The 19,321-nt window shown below is 34.4% G+C and overlaps 1 protein-coding gene across 1 annotated transcript in view; it reads right to left on the bottom strand.

The window, feature by feature from the left end:
• Positions 1–19,321, bottom strand: part of LOC117180362 (voltage-dependent calcium channel type A subunit alpha-1) — a 617,877-nt gene that overhangs the window by 203,324 nt on the left and 395,232 nt on the right. The window contains exon 25 of the mRNA XM_033372824.1: positions 7,855–8,336. Coding sequence (XP_033228715.1) covers positions 7,855–8,336 — 482 coding nt within the window. The remainder of the gene's footprint in view (positions 1–7,854; positions 8,337–19,321) is intronic.

Genomic DNA, 19,321 nt, shown 5'->3' with positions numbered 1-19,321 from the left:
GCTTGACGAATCATTCTATAGAGATGGCATTACTAGACTAGAACACCGCTATGAGAAATGTATCAGCGTTGGAGGAGATTATGTTGAGAAATAAAAAAAAAATTCTTAAAAACGTTGTTTTTCTTGGTCAGGCCGGAAACTTATCAATCCACCCTCGTAGAGTAAGTCGAAAAATATGGTTGTCAATGACCTAAAAACTATTTCATGAATGAGAAAAAAGAAACAATCATTTAAAAGTCCCAACTAAAAAAAAGAAAACATTTCTTATAATAATTGATCATTTATACATATATATTATTGAAAGTTTGTTATGAGAACAACCGCGGGATTTGACCGGCAATCAAAACAAAATTCTGATTCGCGCCAGATGACGCTGCATTAGCGAAAAATGACATTGTTCAGTCTTCAAGGAATGTAATTGAAAAAATAAATAAATAAAAACGACGTGTTTATTGTTTTTAGGAGCGTTATTCAATTGTAATCAATTTAATTTTTAACATCCCTTCCACCAACCTGGGAATGGAGTTAAAGTGGAGCAGGGAAATTGGGAAGCTCAACTTTATGTTTAATCTAAAAATGACCAGATGTTATTAATACAGCGTTGCCAATGGTGAAGACAATAGGTCAGGATCTTTAAGAAAAATACATAGACACGAAGGACTATAAGGAGAACGCACGCCTGTGGCGGAAATGGCGGGAAACAGCAAAAGGCCGCGATCGCCTATCCTCGGATTTTAATTTGTTTCTAGATGAGAGCACTACATGTGGCAAATTGAGGAATTACGACTTCTATAGTAGCAAACGACAATTTAGTTACAAATTTTCTCTGATAGGATACTCTCGTCTGGGAATAAATCTAACTGTGCAAAAATTCCGAGACAGGCGATCGCGAACTGGAGCCGCGTTAAATTCATGGCGTGCGGTCTCCATTGAGTACTGAGTGAATAAAGGTTCTAATTGAGTTTATTATATAGAAGAAAAATAACATAAAACAAACCTTTTTTTCAATTGCAAAATCCTTTGAAGGAAAATAAATTTATCAGTAGCAATGACATTTTGTCGGGATCCAATTTAAAACCTAGTAGACCTCCTGATAAATCAGTAGCAAACGCAAAGTTGTATCCAGAACTTCTCGCGGAAAGGGTTTACTTCTACACACCAACATCTAACCCGCATATTCTCCTCATATTTAAAGTCCGAGACGCTTATTACACAATGGTTGGTATTAGAACACACTGTAATCCTACCGAAGAAAGGTGACTTGTCCAACCAAAGGAGCAGCAGACTAACAACATGTTTCAACACACTGTATAAGATCTTTACAGCTATCCTAAATGACGCGATTGTTTAGAGAATTGGAACTTTGTGGGGATAGATGTACGAACAATGTATCTCAAAAAAAGGTGTAGCAGGCTGCCAGGAGAAACTGCTAATAGACAAGTGCATCTGCAAAGAAGCAGCATTCCACCAGCGTTGCCTTTCGATAGCCTAGATGGAATACAGGAAAGCTTTTAATTCAACCTGGATTCACTATCTCACCTGGAAAATATCGTGCGATAACAAAGAGCGTCACGTCTCAGGCGAGCAATTTCATGGCGATAACATGACTCTCTTTTTTTTACATCACATTCCTACCACTATCAAGGATGTTACGCAATTATACTGGGTAAACTGAAAAAAAGGATTACTTGTACCAAGTGATTTTTACTTGGCTGAAGTAAATGAAAGTCCTGTTTATTTTGAAAGAGATATTTATATGAGGCAAATACAAAAAATAATTTCTTTCAGCCAGACAATTGTTATTAGGATTAAGTTAAGATTGTTTAATTCAAAAATACGACCCATTGGTCAGAGAGAAATATTTGTTTGATTCAAAGAAGTATTAATTGAAGACAAAAATATACCTTTTAAACCAAATGAATGACTCATTCCAAATGAATGTGCCATGAATTGGAATGAATATTTCTTTGAAATGGGGAAATGTGACTTGACGGAAAGAAATATATTATAATATGAAGCAAAAAAAGCGACTAGATTATTTCAGCAACATGAAAACTTTAAGGCGGAAAACTTTATTTAAACCTCACCATAAATGCCAAAGAAATATTTCTTCAAATCAAAAACATGGATATTTAATTTAATAAAATATTTCTTTAATATAAAAAAAGTATTCAATTAAAACGCATTACGCTAAATTATTAAATTTTTAATTGAAAAAAATTAGTTTGTTGGAATAAATGTTTATGTGTTATGAATAATTTAATTCTAGTAATCAAATGAAATATTTCCTTCCACTAAAGAAGTACATATTTATGTAAACACAATACCTTGTTCATCTAAATAAATGCTCCATTGCTATAAATGCACGAACTCTTTGCGACAAATACATATACTTTTTATTGAATTAATATTATTTCTAATGAAATTATTATTTCTTTGATTTAAATAAATTTAAAACCCGGATTCAAGTATGGATATTTATTTCAATAAAGAAAATACAGCCAAAGAATTCATTTCTTTAGATCAACAAAAGATATGTGTCTGGTTTAAATAAAAATTACATCTTGAATATTTTCTTTATGCTAAAAAATAGGATTCAAGTAAATACATTCACAACGACCACATCGCTACTAGTTTGGGAGTGCTTTAAGGCACTGAATAAGATAGTGACAGACAACCGAGTCACTCTGCTTTGGATCCCTGGACACAGCGGCATCATGGGCAATGAGATATCGGATAGACTAGCAAAACTAACAGCAAAATAACATTTTACTGGACCTGAGCCAGTAGCAGGTATCTCCAGTAGGTTAGTTACTGAAGATAGTAACAGTTGGCTGACCGAGGAACATGAGAATGAGTGGCTCAAAGCTAAACTCTCACCGAGCAAGGAATTACTCAAGCTCGAGAGGAACCTTGTATTATTATTTTTAAATGGATAATAAGTCTCAACATTAATCTTCAAACTGATGTAGAAAACTACAGGATATTCTACGGTACTCCACAAGATTCCATATTGTTCAAGAAGATTTCAAAACATCCTTAATTTTCCTTAACAACATTTTAGAAAATTTCAGTACATTCTAGATCATTTCAGAACATACTAGGAAAGTCAAGATGAAAAGATCATTGAAGAAATTGAAAAATAATGACTGTATAATAATTAAAATGGAAGGCATCCCGGTAACAAGCGTTAAATTCAGAAAAATTAAGAATTTGTATTCCTATGAATACGCGATTTTTCCTCCGTCTAAAAATCCCCCAACGAGAAAAGAAAAAGTGCAAATCCTATTCCTCTCAATCGACTTACTAAAATTTAACGAAAGCATTTATTTATCCTATTTTTCATTATTAAATCTTTTTATAACTTATAAATTCTAAAATTATTCAATTTATATTTATTTATATTTTAATCATTTATTTAAACGTCTTAAAAAATGAAACAAAGAAATCTATGTAAATGTGTAAATTTATATAATTTTACATCTAGAGAGGCAGAGTTGAATTGGTGAGAATTAAAATTTCAGAATTTACATTCCGCATAAAGAAATTAAAACAACTTATTACACATATTTTGTGAATTTATTAGAAGGAATTAAATAAAATTAAAATGTGACCACTTCTGAGGTATAAAAAATATTTCTGTGAGGTACGTTACTGGTACAATTAGAAGGAATTAAATATATTGAAAACACGTCCTCTTTGGGAGAATAGAAAACTGTGTGGCAGTCGCTATGGAAATAGAAGTGAATAAGTTTAGGAGGTATCTTATTCCTATTGTGGCATTTTAGACGGATGGAACACATGGAAAAAAGGCGCATTCAAAACAATAGAATAATCTTCAATTTTGCGCTGAAATCTGACAAAATTGATTTTTGTCTATTTTACGCTTATTACCAGGGACATCCCAGACTAAAAAACATTGGAAAAGGTTAGTGGTAATACTGAACATATTTCTAAGACTAATCACAGAAGATAAATGAGAGAGATGCAGGGATAGGGGTTTGACCAACATTATTTCGGTGACCCGTCAAAGGTGCCTCCCGCCCCCACAAAGTGTTAGAGAGAGATACTGGTTTGACCAGAATTATTTCTGTGAACATTCACACGAATTCCTTCTCAACCCTAAGTAGTGTTGAAAAGAAGTAGGGGTTTGAATAACATTATTTCTGTCACTAGAATTTCTCGCCCCCTACTACACGTTGAAAAAGTGTTGGTGTTTGACCAGTAATATTTGTGTGAGACGATGTTCAAAATAACCTGAAGGTCACAGTACTTGATAGATTTTCAAAATTTTTCTTTCCAAAAAATTAATCATTAAATTTTCAAGAAATCTGTCGAGCCGGAATTATGAATTTTTGCTTGTTTAAATTTTTATAGAGCTGCATATATCGAAAAAAATGTTGATTTTTAAAATTTGTCTTTATAATTCTCTGTGAAAATTTTTCTTAGTGACATAAGGCCTCAGGTTTGAAGGAAAGGGATCCGTCGAAGAAAAAGAATTTCTTGACAAGGCAATTTATTTGTTAAAAAAAATATAGCAACCGATATCATTTGTTACCTTAATCAACAAACAACATGAACAAATGCACGATTTGAACAGTTTTAGAAATAAAACAACCGAATTTTCTCCATATTGTCTTTGAATCTCATTACCTACGATGCATATTGATGTATTTTTGTCGTCCGATATAATTTTTAGAATGTATTAACAATTTTTATGAACAGATGCATCATTTGAACCATTTTACGCAGAAACGAACCGAATTTTCTTCCGATTGTCTTCGAATATTATTGCTTGTGATGCACATTGATTAATTTGGTCATGATATACTTTTTTAAATTTATTAACAATTATTATAAACAAATGCATGATTCAAACTATTTATAGCAGAAATGAACCGAATTTTCTTTCGATTGTCTTCTAATCTATTTATCTGTGATGCACCTTGATGTATTTTTGTCATCTGATATAATATGTTAAATTTTTCAAAAAATATTATAAACAAATTCATTATTTAAAAAATTTTAGGCAGAAACGTAACCGAATTTTCTTCTGATTGTCTTTCAGTATCTATCCTCCGCTTAGGAACCACGCGTGCACATGTAACATATATTGCCATCTGGTGGCGACAGGCAGAATGTCTTATATGGTGGTTACATGGCGGCTAATTCAAATAAAAAATGATGGTAAAAGAAGAAATTTAAATGAAGGAAGATCTTACTCTACACTGAAATGTCCAGATCATGGATTTGTTGATTTTTATTTATATTGCTCGTTAATAAAGTTAACAAATTATACAAGTTAACGAAAATAAATCAATGAGCATCGCAGGCAATGACAATTGCAGAAAATCAGAAGAAAATACGGTTTGTTTTTGCTTAAAACTGTTCAAATCATGCATATGTATATATTATTTTGTTGATAAAGTTAACAAATGATATCGAATACCACATTGGCATAGTCACATTTCACTTCGTTGCTCTGAACGAGCGACTTCGATTCATAAATATACTTCATAAAAAAATGATTTATCATGCTGGCTATTTGTAGCAAATATTTGTTTATAAAAAATAACTTGACATGTCAAAAAAAAATTTTTTTCTTCAACCGACCCTTTTGCATAAAACGTGAAGCCTAAAGCCACTGAGAAAAACTTTTACAGCAAATTAAAAAGAAAAGTTAGGTTTAAACAACATTTTTTTCTTTCGCCTACCATGCGACGTGTTGAAAAAGGACAGGGGTTTGAACAAAATTATATTTGTTGCCAGTCACAGGGGCGCTTTCCTGCCCCTACGCAGTGTTATAGTATTCCTGTGACCAGTCGCAGGGGTGCTTTTCCTGACAAATTCCATGAATTTCTTGAATTCCGCTAATTTCATCAATTCCTTGAATTTCGTGAATTCTAGGATTGAAGTTCATAAATTACATGAATTCCACAAATACCGTGAATTCCGTGAATTCCTTGAATTCCATTAATGTCTTGATTTCCTAGAACTTCATGAATCACTTGAATTCCATAAACTATTTGAATTCCTCGAATTCCAAGAAATCCATCAATTCCAAGAAATCCATCAATTCCGTGAACTCCATAAATTCCATGATTTCCGTGGATTCCACGAATTCCGTGAATTTCTTAAATTCCTTGAGTTCCCTAAATTCCCTAAATTAAACGAATTCCTGAAACCCCTTGAATTTCTTCAATTCCATGAATTTCTAGAAATAATTATCTTTTAACGGTATGTGACCTACTTAAATACCTATATTACCGACCTCACTTTTTCAGTTCACTGAATTTTTTTTTAGCTTGAGGGTGTTGGTTAAATCCGACTTTAAATTTTTTTTTGATAGGTACTGCACTCACTCAATATATATTTTTTCCGAAGGATTTGAGAACGAAAGAAAGAAAACTTTTCGAATATCCGGGATTTTGCCATGCAAAGTATTGGGGTATGGCGTGAAGTTGACAGCGACCATGGTGGGTGATCACAAATACAGTTACAACACACATATAGGACTTCTCAGTTTATACTGCATTTTTGTCCACTTCGCGACGTATTTCGCAAAATTTAGGGTCACCATCATCAAGACGCGTCCCTTCGAAAACGTTATTGGGTTCAAGAGTTCTTCTATGATGTCAGAATTGTGAGTAAAACATAAATTTGCGAGCGATTCTCAACGTTCAAATGCTGTCGTCTGCAACATTTTATTGATCCAAGGATCTCGCAAAATCCCGGATATTCGACCAGTTTTCTTTGTTTTGTTCACAAATCCTTCGTAAAAAATATATATTGAGTCAGTGCCGTACCTATAAAAAAAATTCAAAGTCGGATTTAACCAAAACCCTTAAGAACTTTAAAAAAAAACATCGCACTGAAACTTTGGAAAATGTATCTAAAGACCATAAAGTACGTTTGTGTACTCTATTTGAGTCGGAATTAAGCTAAAACATATATTCAAAGTAATTAGCTAGGACCATTTTTCGATATAACCTTGAAATGTTTTGAACCTAAGAACTTTTTTATATCTAAAATAACTACAAGATGTAAAAAAACGTAAATAAACGTAATTTACCATTAGCTCTTGAATTTATCAAAATTTGAGAACGATATTTTACATGTAAAAAAAGTTCTTATGTTCAAAAAGTTCTAAGATACAAAGAAAATTTGTCAAAAAATGGTTCCAGTTTTAATTTCTTTGAAAATAAGTTTTAGCGAAATATCTACTGAAATAAAGTACATAAACGTAGTTTATGGTCTTCTGATACATTTTCCAAAGTTTTAGTCGGATGCTTTATTTACAAAAAAGTTATTAATATCAAAGGAAATTCAGTAAACTGAAAAAGTGAGGTTGGTATTATAGGTATTTGAGTGTTTCACTTAAGTGTAGGCGATTCATACAGAGAAAGTAATTAAACGGAAACTTTCGGGTACTTGCTGCCTCAAAAATTTTCTCCGCATCCCCATTATTCTTTCCATGTGTATTCAATATTTTCACTTTATTTCCTTCTTTTACACAGAAAGTCGAAAAGGTTTGGGTACATATGTACTCTAAAGTTTCATCTACTCTCAAATTATAATTCAGATTTTTTCCTGTTAATTGTGAAAAAATTTGCACTCGAACGAGTACTACACTAATCGACCCGTGTCCAGTTGGAGTCCACTCTGACCAAATGTGGGCCATTTTCAGATGTACGCAAACAATTATTCCGAGATTTTTCTTCTCAAAAAATGAAATTTAGGGTAGTGAAAGTTCATATTGAAAATTTTTTTCTGGAACTTCTGAATATTCAATTGATTAAAAATAATGTTTGGAGAAAAACGCTTTTTCAATATTATATTGGTTATATAACTCACCGTTTCTCATCTTGATGCTTAGATTTTCCCTGATCAAGGCAAAGAGCGTCGTTGTGAAATTGACCTTTCCGTCAACATCAACGGGCATGTTCATCCTAATGAGTTTTTTATAAGCAAGTCTATTTGGACACTTATTACCGAATCCCAATGGAGGATCCATATTCTTGAGCATGTCGTACATCTCCGTATAGTGAATTTTTCCAGTAGCGTTGGGATCGTACTCGGCCCATATTCTCACAAACTCATCAAGATGGTGAGCTCCCAAGATCGAGGAATCCCGAGTAAGGTAGTCAAAGTTATCCATAATCACGGCGACGAACAGATTCAACATGAGAAATGAGCAGAAAAAGATGAAAGATACGAAGTACGCGTAGGCAAGATTAGAGCCACAGTTTTCTCCATCTTTCTTTGCATTTGGATCACAAGGTCGATTTTTTACACAAGCTAGCATAATATTTGGCCATGCTTCACCAGTAGCACACCTATAATCATAATTTTGTGTCACCAGATCGAAAATTTCTCTTCTAGACTCAAGAAAAAAATGTCTCTCCACTATTATTTTATAAGTTACTTAAGAATACAATGAGAAAATTTAAAAGCAAATTTGTAATCCAAATTCTATTATGACGCAACGATGTGAAAAGATAATAACTACATTCAATGATGTACAATGACAACTACAATGATCCTGACAGACTTTAACTAGTTCAAAGTGGCTACTGGAGCAACAATAATCAAGAAATTATGTTGAATTAATTTTTTTACTAGGAAACTCTCTATTTTTTTCAAATTCGATTTTAAAATTCTGCGATATTTTTTATATTGCAATTTAAAATTAGGAGACAATTTTAGAGACTTTTGAGTTCGAAATTCTCAATTTCTAACATTTTAAAATTCAAAGTCAATATTCAGTTTACAATGGGTAATCCTGAACATGTTTAGTTAGGCTTCAATTAAAAATTTTTTCTTTGTTATTTTCAAATTTTAAGTATTCATATTTAAAATAAGAAATTAAAAAATACTATTTGGAATGAACTGACAATTTTACAATAAAAATCATTTTAAGTTTAACAGTATTGACTAGTAAAATTTTTATTTAAATAAATTAAAAATTAAAACATTGAAAATTGAATAGCAGCTTATTGTAGCTTTAAAAATGAAAACATTCATGCCAACTTAAACCAGATAACAATTTGTCAATCACAGTGGCAGTGTAATGCGATTCAAGCATTTTCCCATAAATTTGTGTCATTAATTGAGGCGCATATTGCTCGCATATCTTGATAATCAACGTGTGCGGGTGTATTGAATCTTTATTTATTTAACATGTGAACGTCCATATGAAAAGGGCCATTGTTAAAGTGGAGTGAACTTTTCTTTAATTCGAAGGAGTTTCCGAAGTTGCAGTTTGGCACCCGGATCTCACACAAAAAGTTACAGATGAAAAATCATTTATGTTTGTAAAAGTATTAGAATTGCCCGAAATTTGACAACCCAGTTTTTCAACGGATCTCCACGTTCTGAGACCACATGAATCCGAAAATCATGCTTTGGCGATGGTGTCTATTTGCCTGTGTGTCGGTCCGTAATCACAATAACTCTTGAAAAATGAACGAATCAAATCGAGCTTTGGTCAGCTTTTTTGTGGTCCTGAAATAAAGGACGAGTTTGTTAACCGGTCATTTTGAAAAGAAATTCGAAAAGTTAAAGCATTTTCCAAGTTTTTGAGACCATTTTCTTTAACATTTAAAAATTTGATGTAAGGCTATTCGAGGTACTTAGAACGGTAAAAAATGTATACTTGTGTCTTATTTCGATAGAAATAAAACTATCAGAGTTATAGCATTTATAAAATTTTAGAAATCAATCGAAAATAAAAATTTTAAGCCAAAGAACGCACGATATGAATAAAAGTGACGAGAAGAAAAACGTTGCTTTTTGAAAGCCCTACAAATTTGTTGATTTCACTCGTGAAAAGTAACATTAAAAATAAGCAAAATTAAATTTTTTGAAACACGACACGTTATGAAAAAAAAATTGTTTAACAAAATTTGTACACCTAAAAAACATTTGCAAATTTTTTACGAATCCTTTTTTGATAGGAAGCGCAGTTTTTGTATTAATCATAAACATGACCTTAAAAATAAAAATGAAAAATTTGTGGGAAAACGACAAAAGGCACGAAAGAAATTAATAGACAAAAGTTATTCACCTAAAAAAGAGGTACACATTTTTTATTGAATTCTCATCATTTCTGATTGAGAAAGTATTAGAATTGCCCAAAATTTGACACCCGATCATTCAAATTTCGAACGAAATGAAGCAAAATACGAAACAATTTCTTCAAACAAAAATTATAGCATTTGAAAAATCCTGCAGAATTTCTTTCAACCATAGAGAAATCTTCATTGTTCTACACATACAATATTATAAAAACAAAAATCCTATTTTTCGCAGAACAAAGTAAGATATCGCATAGTGCGAGTGTCGCGATGAGAATGTGCACCTCAAGACCTATCGAGCTTTGAGCAACTTAATCTTTAAATATACTTAATTATTAGAAAAATCAGAATATGAAAATGCATATAAATACTGGTATCTAAAAGAGATCTTTTTGATAAAATTTCATTCAAGCATTACTAGTAAAAAGAATAAATATTCAAGCGCTAAGAGCGAGATGAAAATATTTCCGCGCATATGCCCGCGCAGTGGGAAGATTTTTAAGATGAAATAGGGTTTTAAGATTTATCACTTACAGCTAAAATTATCTTCCGGAAACTATGGTTTAATAACAAAACTTCGTATACATCGTAAATTGGCATTGAACTTAAAAAAAGGAGAAAAAGCATGTTGTTGCTTAATTGAATGATGTTTTTCTTATTGGTAACGATTTTGGTATTGATAAAAAGGGTTCTCACACTTAGTACTTACACGTATAATTATCGTTCCGAAAACCACGCAGAAATAAAAAAATGCTCATACATCTCAAATTATCATTCAGTTTAAATAAATTATTTAAAATCGTGATTTTTGTATATTTAAGGTTTGTTTCTTTGCTCAGATTTTAAAAGTAATATCATCAAAAAATATTTCTGAATCAATGCACTTTTAATGTGCAATCGGTAGATGTTAATACTGCAACTTTGCTCGCAAATTTAAGCGCGTCTAGAGGCGGCGTCTATCGGTTCTAGCGGTTTGTGCCCGATAATGGTTTCCCTCGCGCTCCACGCTTAGACATTTATTCCTGAATAAAACTTTACCACAATTAATTGATTAAGTATAGTTAAGGATTAAGTTGCTCAAAGCTCTGTAGGCTTTGAGGTTAAATTCACATCGTGGCACTCGCGCTTCTCGCTCGATTGTTATGGTATTCTTAAAATAATAATTTTTAAATAACATTTTTGATACATACAGCAAAAACTTGTTAAAAACTTCTTGTAGACTTTTTACCTAACTCACGTCGCTGGGCTCAACATTTTCATATTTTTATTAGCATTTTCGATAAATAAAATGAAAATGACAAACCCTATGAAAAAAAGGCTGACAAAAATTCGATAGGAATTTTTAAAAGCTGAAATTCCTTTTTAAAACTTTTTTCCATGACTCACGCCGCGCCGTTCGGTTAAAAATTTGAATTTTCGATTTTTTTCAGATTATTTTCGACAAATAAAAGCAAAATGACAAGCCCTATCAAAAAATGGTTCGGGAATATTTTATAGAAATTTTTAAGAGCTAAAATTTCTCACTGAAGTTTTTTCCCGTATATCATATCGTTTAGCTCATAATTTGAATTTTCACTTTTTATAGTATTTTCGAGAAATAAAACCAAGATTACAAATCCGCTAAAAAATTATTGTTTTATTTTTTATATGACTTTTTAAAAGTTGAAATTTCGATTTGAAACTTTTGTCCGAATCTCACGTCGTTTGACACAAAATTTCAATTTTTTTCCTAATATTTTTGACAAATAAAACAGAAATGATAAGTCCTATCGAAAAATAGTTGAAGAACATTTTATAGGAATTTCTAAAACCTAAATTTCCCCTTCGTAACTTTTTTACGTATCTCACGTCTTTTAGCACAAATGTTGAAATTTCGATTTTTTTCATATTATTTTCTATAAAAAAACTAAAATGACAAGTCCTATCAAAAAATGGGTCAATAATATTTTGTAGAACCTTTTGAAAGCTAAATTCCTCACTGAGTTTTTTTCCACATCTCATGCCGCTTAGCTCATGATTTGAATTTTCGTTCTTTTATAGTGTTTTCGACAAATAAAACCGAAATGATAAGTTCTCTAAACAATTATTGAAAAATTATTTTTATAGGACTTTTTAAACGATGAAATTCCTATCTAAAATTTTTGACCGAATCTCACGTCGTTTGACTCAAAATTTTGATTTTTTTCATAGTATTTTTGACAAATAAAACTGAAATGACAAGTTCTATAAAAAAAATAGTATCAGAACATTTTGTAGGAATTTTTAAAAGCGAAAATTCCTCGTGAGAACTTTTTTCCGTATCTCATGACATTTGACGCAAAACCTAAATTTTCTATTATTTCACAGTATTTTTGAGAAACAAAACCAAAATGACAAGTCATATCAAAGAGGGTTAAATAACAGTTTGTAAGACTTTTTGAAAGCTAAAATTCCTCGCTGAAATTTTTGCCTTAACTCATGACGCTTAGCTCACAATTTAAATTTTCGCTTTTTTCATAGTATTTTCGACAAAGAAAATCGAAATCAAGAGCCCTATCGAAAAATTGTTATGAGGAATTTTTTAAGACTTTTCAAACCCTGTAATTCCTATCTGAGACTTATTCAAGTATCTCCCATTTGTTGGTCTTCCTTAACATTTTTTCCACGTATTCGTCTTTGTTTCGGGAAAAATAAGAATATTCGACTTTCGCATAGCATTGATGATGGATAAAAACATAACAAGTGGTCAAGGAATGCTGGTTAACGAATATATTCTTTCTATTTAGATACGATTTGAATACAGATTTTCTTATTACTGCACAGTTCTCGGAGCATTTTTATAGTTATAAATACAGTGAACCCTAGAGATAGGGCCCCTGATATAGTACTTCTTAAAATTGACGCGGTGCTTGAAGTAGGAGTAAAAGGAGCTGCGCGGGTTGAGCGACGATTGCTCAGGTGTAAACAAATAAAAGCGTTTTTTACGAAACGGCACTATATCTGGGTAATTCCCCACCTCCACCAGCCCCAGAACCCTCTCTGAATTTGGAAAAAGCAAACGATTTTTCACTCCACCTTAGTCCTTATGGTCCATAAGGACTCTTTTCATAAAGAAATCCACATTGGTACGTCAAAAAAAAGGACCAGATCATGGCATTTATTCTGAAAGTTATAACCGTTTTTGTAAGTCAATGTAGAAATTGTCAATTGTTTTCTTTTTTTGGAAAATCATATTTCGATTTATGTTCTATCTGGATTCGCCAACTTTAAATACGTTTTGCGAAAAAGGATGTTTTTCCAAGCTACAAATTCAAAAGACTGAGTATCTTATTTTTCCACCTAAGCGGTTTGTGCTGGGCCAAAAATATCATCAATTTATTTAGCAATATGCTTTTTATGTAATTATGATTAATCATAAGTCTGAAGTAAAAATTACAATTCTTTGTGGAAAAGCTTAAATATTAGTTAACATTTACTTAAATATAACATTTTTATTCATAAAAGGATGTAATTCTGTGAAATTGACATTATAATTACAGAAGTGAGAACATTTTTGTGGATAGGTCTTACTATATGACCAGATATGGCTACAGCGACATTTTTTGATAGTGAAAACTAAAAAAAAAATCATTAAACCAAAAATACTGTTTAATTTTCTGACTGATATTTGGTTACCTACCGCACTAAAGGATTAATGGTACCCGGAAATAATATCTTGAAACAGTATCTCTGGAATACCCGTTGACATCTCATAGTAATATTACCTTATCTCTACAAGCGGGGCCCTGTAGAGAATTTACTAAATATTTTCCTTGCTGCTCGTTGAAACAAAAAATGTAATTTCTTAACCAGAAACAAAACACCCAGCGGGAGTGAGGGCGGTCAAACCAAACGGTAAAACGAGGACGAGCTTAACCATAGGGAGCTGCAAGGAAGAGTTAAATCAATAGGATGCAACACCAATCTAATGGAGACTACGAAGCCAGGGAGCATAAGAAGGTTTGACTGAGAGATTAAACAGACTCTTATAATCAGGCCCTGCAAAGTCACCTGGAAATTGCAATAGGGGCCGACGGGTGTCCTACAACGAAATTCGATGAAGACCCGGTCAAGGAAATTGAAACGGCATTTAAGAAGAAAATTAAGGGAGTGCAACAGGTTGCACCTCATTCAATGATAAGTGATCCCAAGATATGAAGATTGTAGCTTCATGAATGATGCTTCTATCTTCATCAAGCTATTAGCTTAGGTTTCTGGGGCATTCGTTGAACCAAAAGCAACACTTAACAGGATAGCAGTTACAAATCCGACCATAGAACGGGTAATCAACTTATATTAACTGTAGACCTAGGTTATTTCGGAAGCCTCAGGAAGATCGATTGCAGGGCTTACTATGAGAAGTTTAACAGGGGAACAAACGGCTTTCGGCTCAATACAAGAAGCTTGATTCTAGAAGACAAAAGTTAGATGCATAAGCAAGAAGACCAAATTAGTCATTTATGATAGATAGATACATCTAGGTACTGCAGAAATCTCGTGGATTATTGTTGCGTTAAAGCAGGCCTACCCACTGAGCAGTTCTGCGTTAAAGGATACCCATTACTTATCGGATGCGATGCTAAATCACATCATTTAATTTGGGGTGGTAAGGAAATCAAGAACAGGGGTGATTTTTGATCAGTTTTTCTTTTAACTACTGATTTAACTACATTGATTCGGGGATATATAACCACCCTCCAGATAATTAGAGTCACAAGGTAATTGATTTGGCCTTACGCTCAATAAGTATAAGCGCAATGTGCAAGGAGCGACATGTGTCGTCCGATACGTTCCTATTGGATCGTAGACAGATATTTTTCTCCTTGAGCGGGGACAGACCTGAGGCTTAAAGGTATAAGAACCATAAGTCAACTGAAAGGGATATTTATAGGGAGAATCTCAACAGTTTACAAGGCGCTATATTAGGCAGAATCAAGTATACTGAACAGATAGATTTTGTTTTCGACATCTTGAAAAAGATACGAATAAAGCGCTTGAGAAGAATTGTCCTCTTCGTATTAAGAGAACCGAGAAAGATGCACTATGTAAGAATATTTGTCTTAAGGACCATTAGCCACATCCGACAGAAAGACTAATTTTTAGAACCAGAGCAGAAAATCGGAGAGTAGACAGTCACTGCATACTACACTATACACAGTATTGGCTATTTCAATCCTCAGGATATGATACAATATTCTCTGTCTTAATTCAGGAACTAATGAAGCCCTTGGTGGTTCCAACTTTCTGTAAACCTAGGCCTTTCTATAGATACATTCCAATTCCCATTTTATAAAACGGAGATTACATCTTATATTGAGATGTTAATATCCAGGCGGAACATTATATCCGAGTTAATCGACTCGACATCGTGATGCCAGGAAAAAAGGTAGAAGAGTCTACATCCATGACATTGATTGTCCACTTAACCGCAATTTTCAGGTAACATAGACAACCAAGATCCATAAGTATTTTTTTAATTTCAAAAATTCATTAGCAAAGTCAAATTTTCGCCATCGATGAGTCCCTCAAACACGCGTATATCCTAATTTTATCAAATTTAGAAACAATGTAAATGATACTTGAAAATAATATTATATTTATTTACATATTACATTATGAGTAGTTTCGAAAAATTATAATTATAAAATTAAACTTTCACTCGAGTAAACCCGGTTATACATCATAGCCACGGACTAAGTCAAGTGACTGATGAGATTAGAATGTTATAAATTATTTTAGATAATTTAATGCGATGCTTGAAACCTCCTGCGATGATGTTGTAGGTGTACAATTAAGAGCAGCCGCGAGCGGTGCAAGTGCTAACAGTCACCTCTGGATGCTTTCTTAGAGCTACCATTTGTCACTCCACGGGTTTTTAGTCGCTCGCTTCTTGATAGTGAAGAAAGTTTCTTACAATGCGACAGGTGTTTAATAAAACCGCCTTCTGAGCTGCTGCCAATACCCTACTGACTCCTAAATGTTCAAGGTGTTCAGTGCATCTTGCGTGCACATTGCCTGTAGCCGAAATCACAATGGGATGAATAGATGCATGATTCACATTCCTCCATATGGTCTTTATTTCATGCCTTTACTCGCTATACTTGTGGATCTTGGTTGTATAGGTTGACTGCAAATTTCGGTTAAAAGGACAAGCAATGTCGATGACGTAGACTCTTCCACCGTTTTTTCTCGCATCACGATGTGAGGTTGATTGGCCCAGATGTAATGATCCGATCTGTTTGGATAGTAGCATCCTAATATATGACGTAATCTTCGCTTTCTAAAACGGGCATTGGAGTGTATCTATAGAAGGGCATCTCCTCTTTTAAGAGTCCTAGGTTTAGGGCAAGTTGTTGATGTATACTACCCGCTATATCATTATGTCTGTGCGTATATTCTCTCTGAGCCATTACGCGACAGCCATTAATAATGTGCTCGATGGATTCGTTGGTATCTCCACATAATCGGCACCGGTCAACCACGTCTTGATGTAACACGTGTTTGCGATAATTCCAAGTGCTGACATTCTTGTCCTGTATCGCAATGACGAATCCTTCCATCTCTGGATACAGATAACATTTTCTTAGCCAAATATTAGATGCCTCACTATCCACTTCATTTTGATCTAACAAGTTGGGGTACTCGCCATGGATGGCTTTCTGCCTCCATTGTATTTCTAATTCCTCTATGCTTTCTGTTCTGATATTCAAGGTCCCATCTGAGGACAAATTTAAGGGCGTGTAGTCAAGATCCGCTTGACAGATGGTGCTGCAAAGCGCAACATTTCGTTTGCTGTTAAAATAGTCTCGCAACTGTATAACTTGTGACTCACACAGTTTTCTGACATCTACAACGCCCCTACCTCCTAAATGTCGTGGTAGAACTACCCTTTTAATCGCTGAGTTTCTGTGGTGCATTCGGTGCTTCGTTATTTCTACGCGAACAACTCTGTTTAACTTTTCAAGGTAGGCGTTAAACCATTTTATGAGCCCGAAGGAGTACGTGAGGACAGGGATGGAATGTGTGTTGATTGCCCTGATTTTGTTTGCCGAGTAGAGAAAATTCTTCAGAATTAATCTGAGTCTCGTAATGAAGGCAGTCGTTAGGCTTGTCTTAACTACCGTGTGTTGATTACTCTTAAATTCAAGAATACCCAGATATTTATATGATTGGCCTGCAGCCATTGCCTCGATGTCCCTAATTCTCCTCTGATTAAATGCACTATTCTACATTTATCTAGTCCGAACTCCATGTGGATATCATCGGAAAACTGCTTTGTGACATCGATCACTTGCTGCAGTTTCTGGTCATCCATGTAAAGAAGATAGATCATTTCATGACCATCCTCATTATCATGAATTCTGAACCCATGAGATATGCTGTTTAGTGTTTTGCTCAATGGATTCAACGCTAAACAGAACCATAGCGCGCTGAAGGAGTCCGCTTGAAATATACGCGTCGTAAAGCCTATTCATCTAGTTATCCTTGGTTGTCCATGATCAAAATACTTGATTCTTGTACCCTAGAACCTCATCGCATGGCTTAGAAAGTCAATAATGCGTGGACAGATTTTGTGAAGTTTTAAGACTTCAAGCAAATAGTCATGCGGCACGGAAGAAAACGCTTGCTTGTAGTCAATGTATGCCATATGTAAGTTCCTTTGATGCCTACGAGCTTAAGTCATGGCAACAGCGTCTATAGTAACTAGATCTTTACAGCCTCGCGAGTTTTTACAACATACTTTTTGTTCTTCTGTAAGAATGTCATTCTCGTCGCATAACATATACGTAGTACCCTGGACCATAAAGCCTGGCATCAGATCTGGGTGTTCAATGATCTTCTGAAAACACCTTGCCAGCGCAAGATGCACATTCGTCAGGTACTTTTACCAGAAGTTGTGCACCATGTCCGGACATTAAGCTTTCCAATTACTTGCCTTTTTCAAGACCGCTGAAACATCTAAAGCTGTGATGTTTGTCAGTTGCATCTCAGGGCTGTTGCTTGCCCTTGCTTCCTCCAGTTTCAACCACGCAGTGTCGAAATTGCATCAGTTCGTTTTTCCGCAAACACCCAACCAATAATTAGTCATATCTTCCAATTGAGGGACTTCGGTGCCTTGCTGGTTATTTGGCTTTACTCTCAGTTCACGATAGAACCTTCTTTTATCTGTCCGATAGTTTTGATTTTGTTGCCTTTGTGCACTACTTTTCTTGTGCCGACGCAGTCTTGCAGTAAGAACATCAAGTCTCTGTCGTTGGGAGTATATATTCTCATCCAATATTGCTGGTGTTAATATCTCGACGTGCCAAGGGTGGATGATTTTAGTAACATGGTTTATCAGCTTTTTGGTTCTATTTCCTTTTTTATATTGATTTAATCAACCCAATTTCCACCTTACTTTGCTGACATCCATATCCAACCTGATCTTCCATGGTGGATCTCGATCCCTTTCTGGGACAAAAACTGCATTTGCATCTTCCAAGGCGAGTTCATCAATAGGAAGCTGCTGTTCCACTTCCATTTTGATATAAGCTATTTCAACAGCCGAAAGCAGTCTGTTTACAGATATTGAGCATCATTGATCTGCCAGATTCTGCTCATTTATTTTTGTGGCTAGCCCTGGGTATTTAAGTAAGAAGAGTCTATGATGTTCTCTCCTCACACTTTGCCCACATTTCTTTGCCAAAAAATAAAGGCGCATAACATTTCTGTTCATATGGTATGTCCATTTTCGTCGCTTTTTTGGTTGCTGAAACTCTGCTTCTGACTCTGGTTTTATAAGGCCATCCACCTCTGGAGGATGTGGTGGTGTTGGATCCTCAATAGGTTGAGAAACAACGTCAATTGCTCCTGATTGACCGTTTGACGCGGTTTCGTATAACTGATGTTCATTTCCGTCGCTTTTCCACGCCAAATGAACCTGTTGTTTAATATCCATTGCTCGGTCTTCTGTAACGTGTAGATTAGGCCTGATATCCTTCACCAAATAACTAACGCTAGCCAAAGCATCCTCAGCAGGCACAGTTGATGCTCCGATGCTTACCGTTTGTCGCACATGTTCTTGCTGGCCAGCTGTTTGATCAGTGAGATCTGCCTGACCATCTCGCAGCTCACCATCGCCACCGTCCCGCATGCTGTGGCCTCCAGCTGTGGCTCCGGGGGCGCCCCGACGATCCTCGGGAAGCGACAAGCGTTTCAAAATCTTTAATATGCTCTCCATTTTTCAT

Source organism: Belonocnema kinseyi, chromosome 9 (assembly GCF_010883055.1).
Source record: "Belonocnema kinseyi isolate 2016_QV_RU_SX_M_011 chromosome 9, B_treatae_v1, whole genome shotgun sequence".
Lineage (NCBI taxonomy): Eukaryota > Metazoa > Arthropoda > Insecta > Hymenoptera > Cynipidae > Belonocnema > Belonocnema kinseyi.
This window is presented reverse-complemented; position numbering and strand designations above follow the sequence as displayed.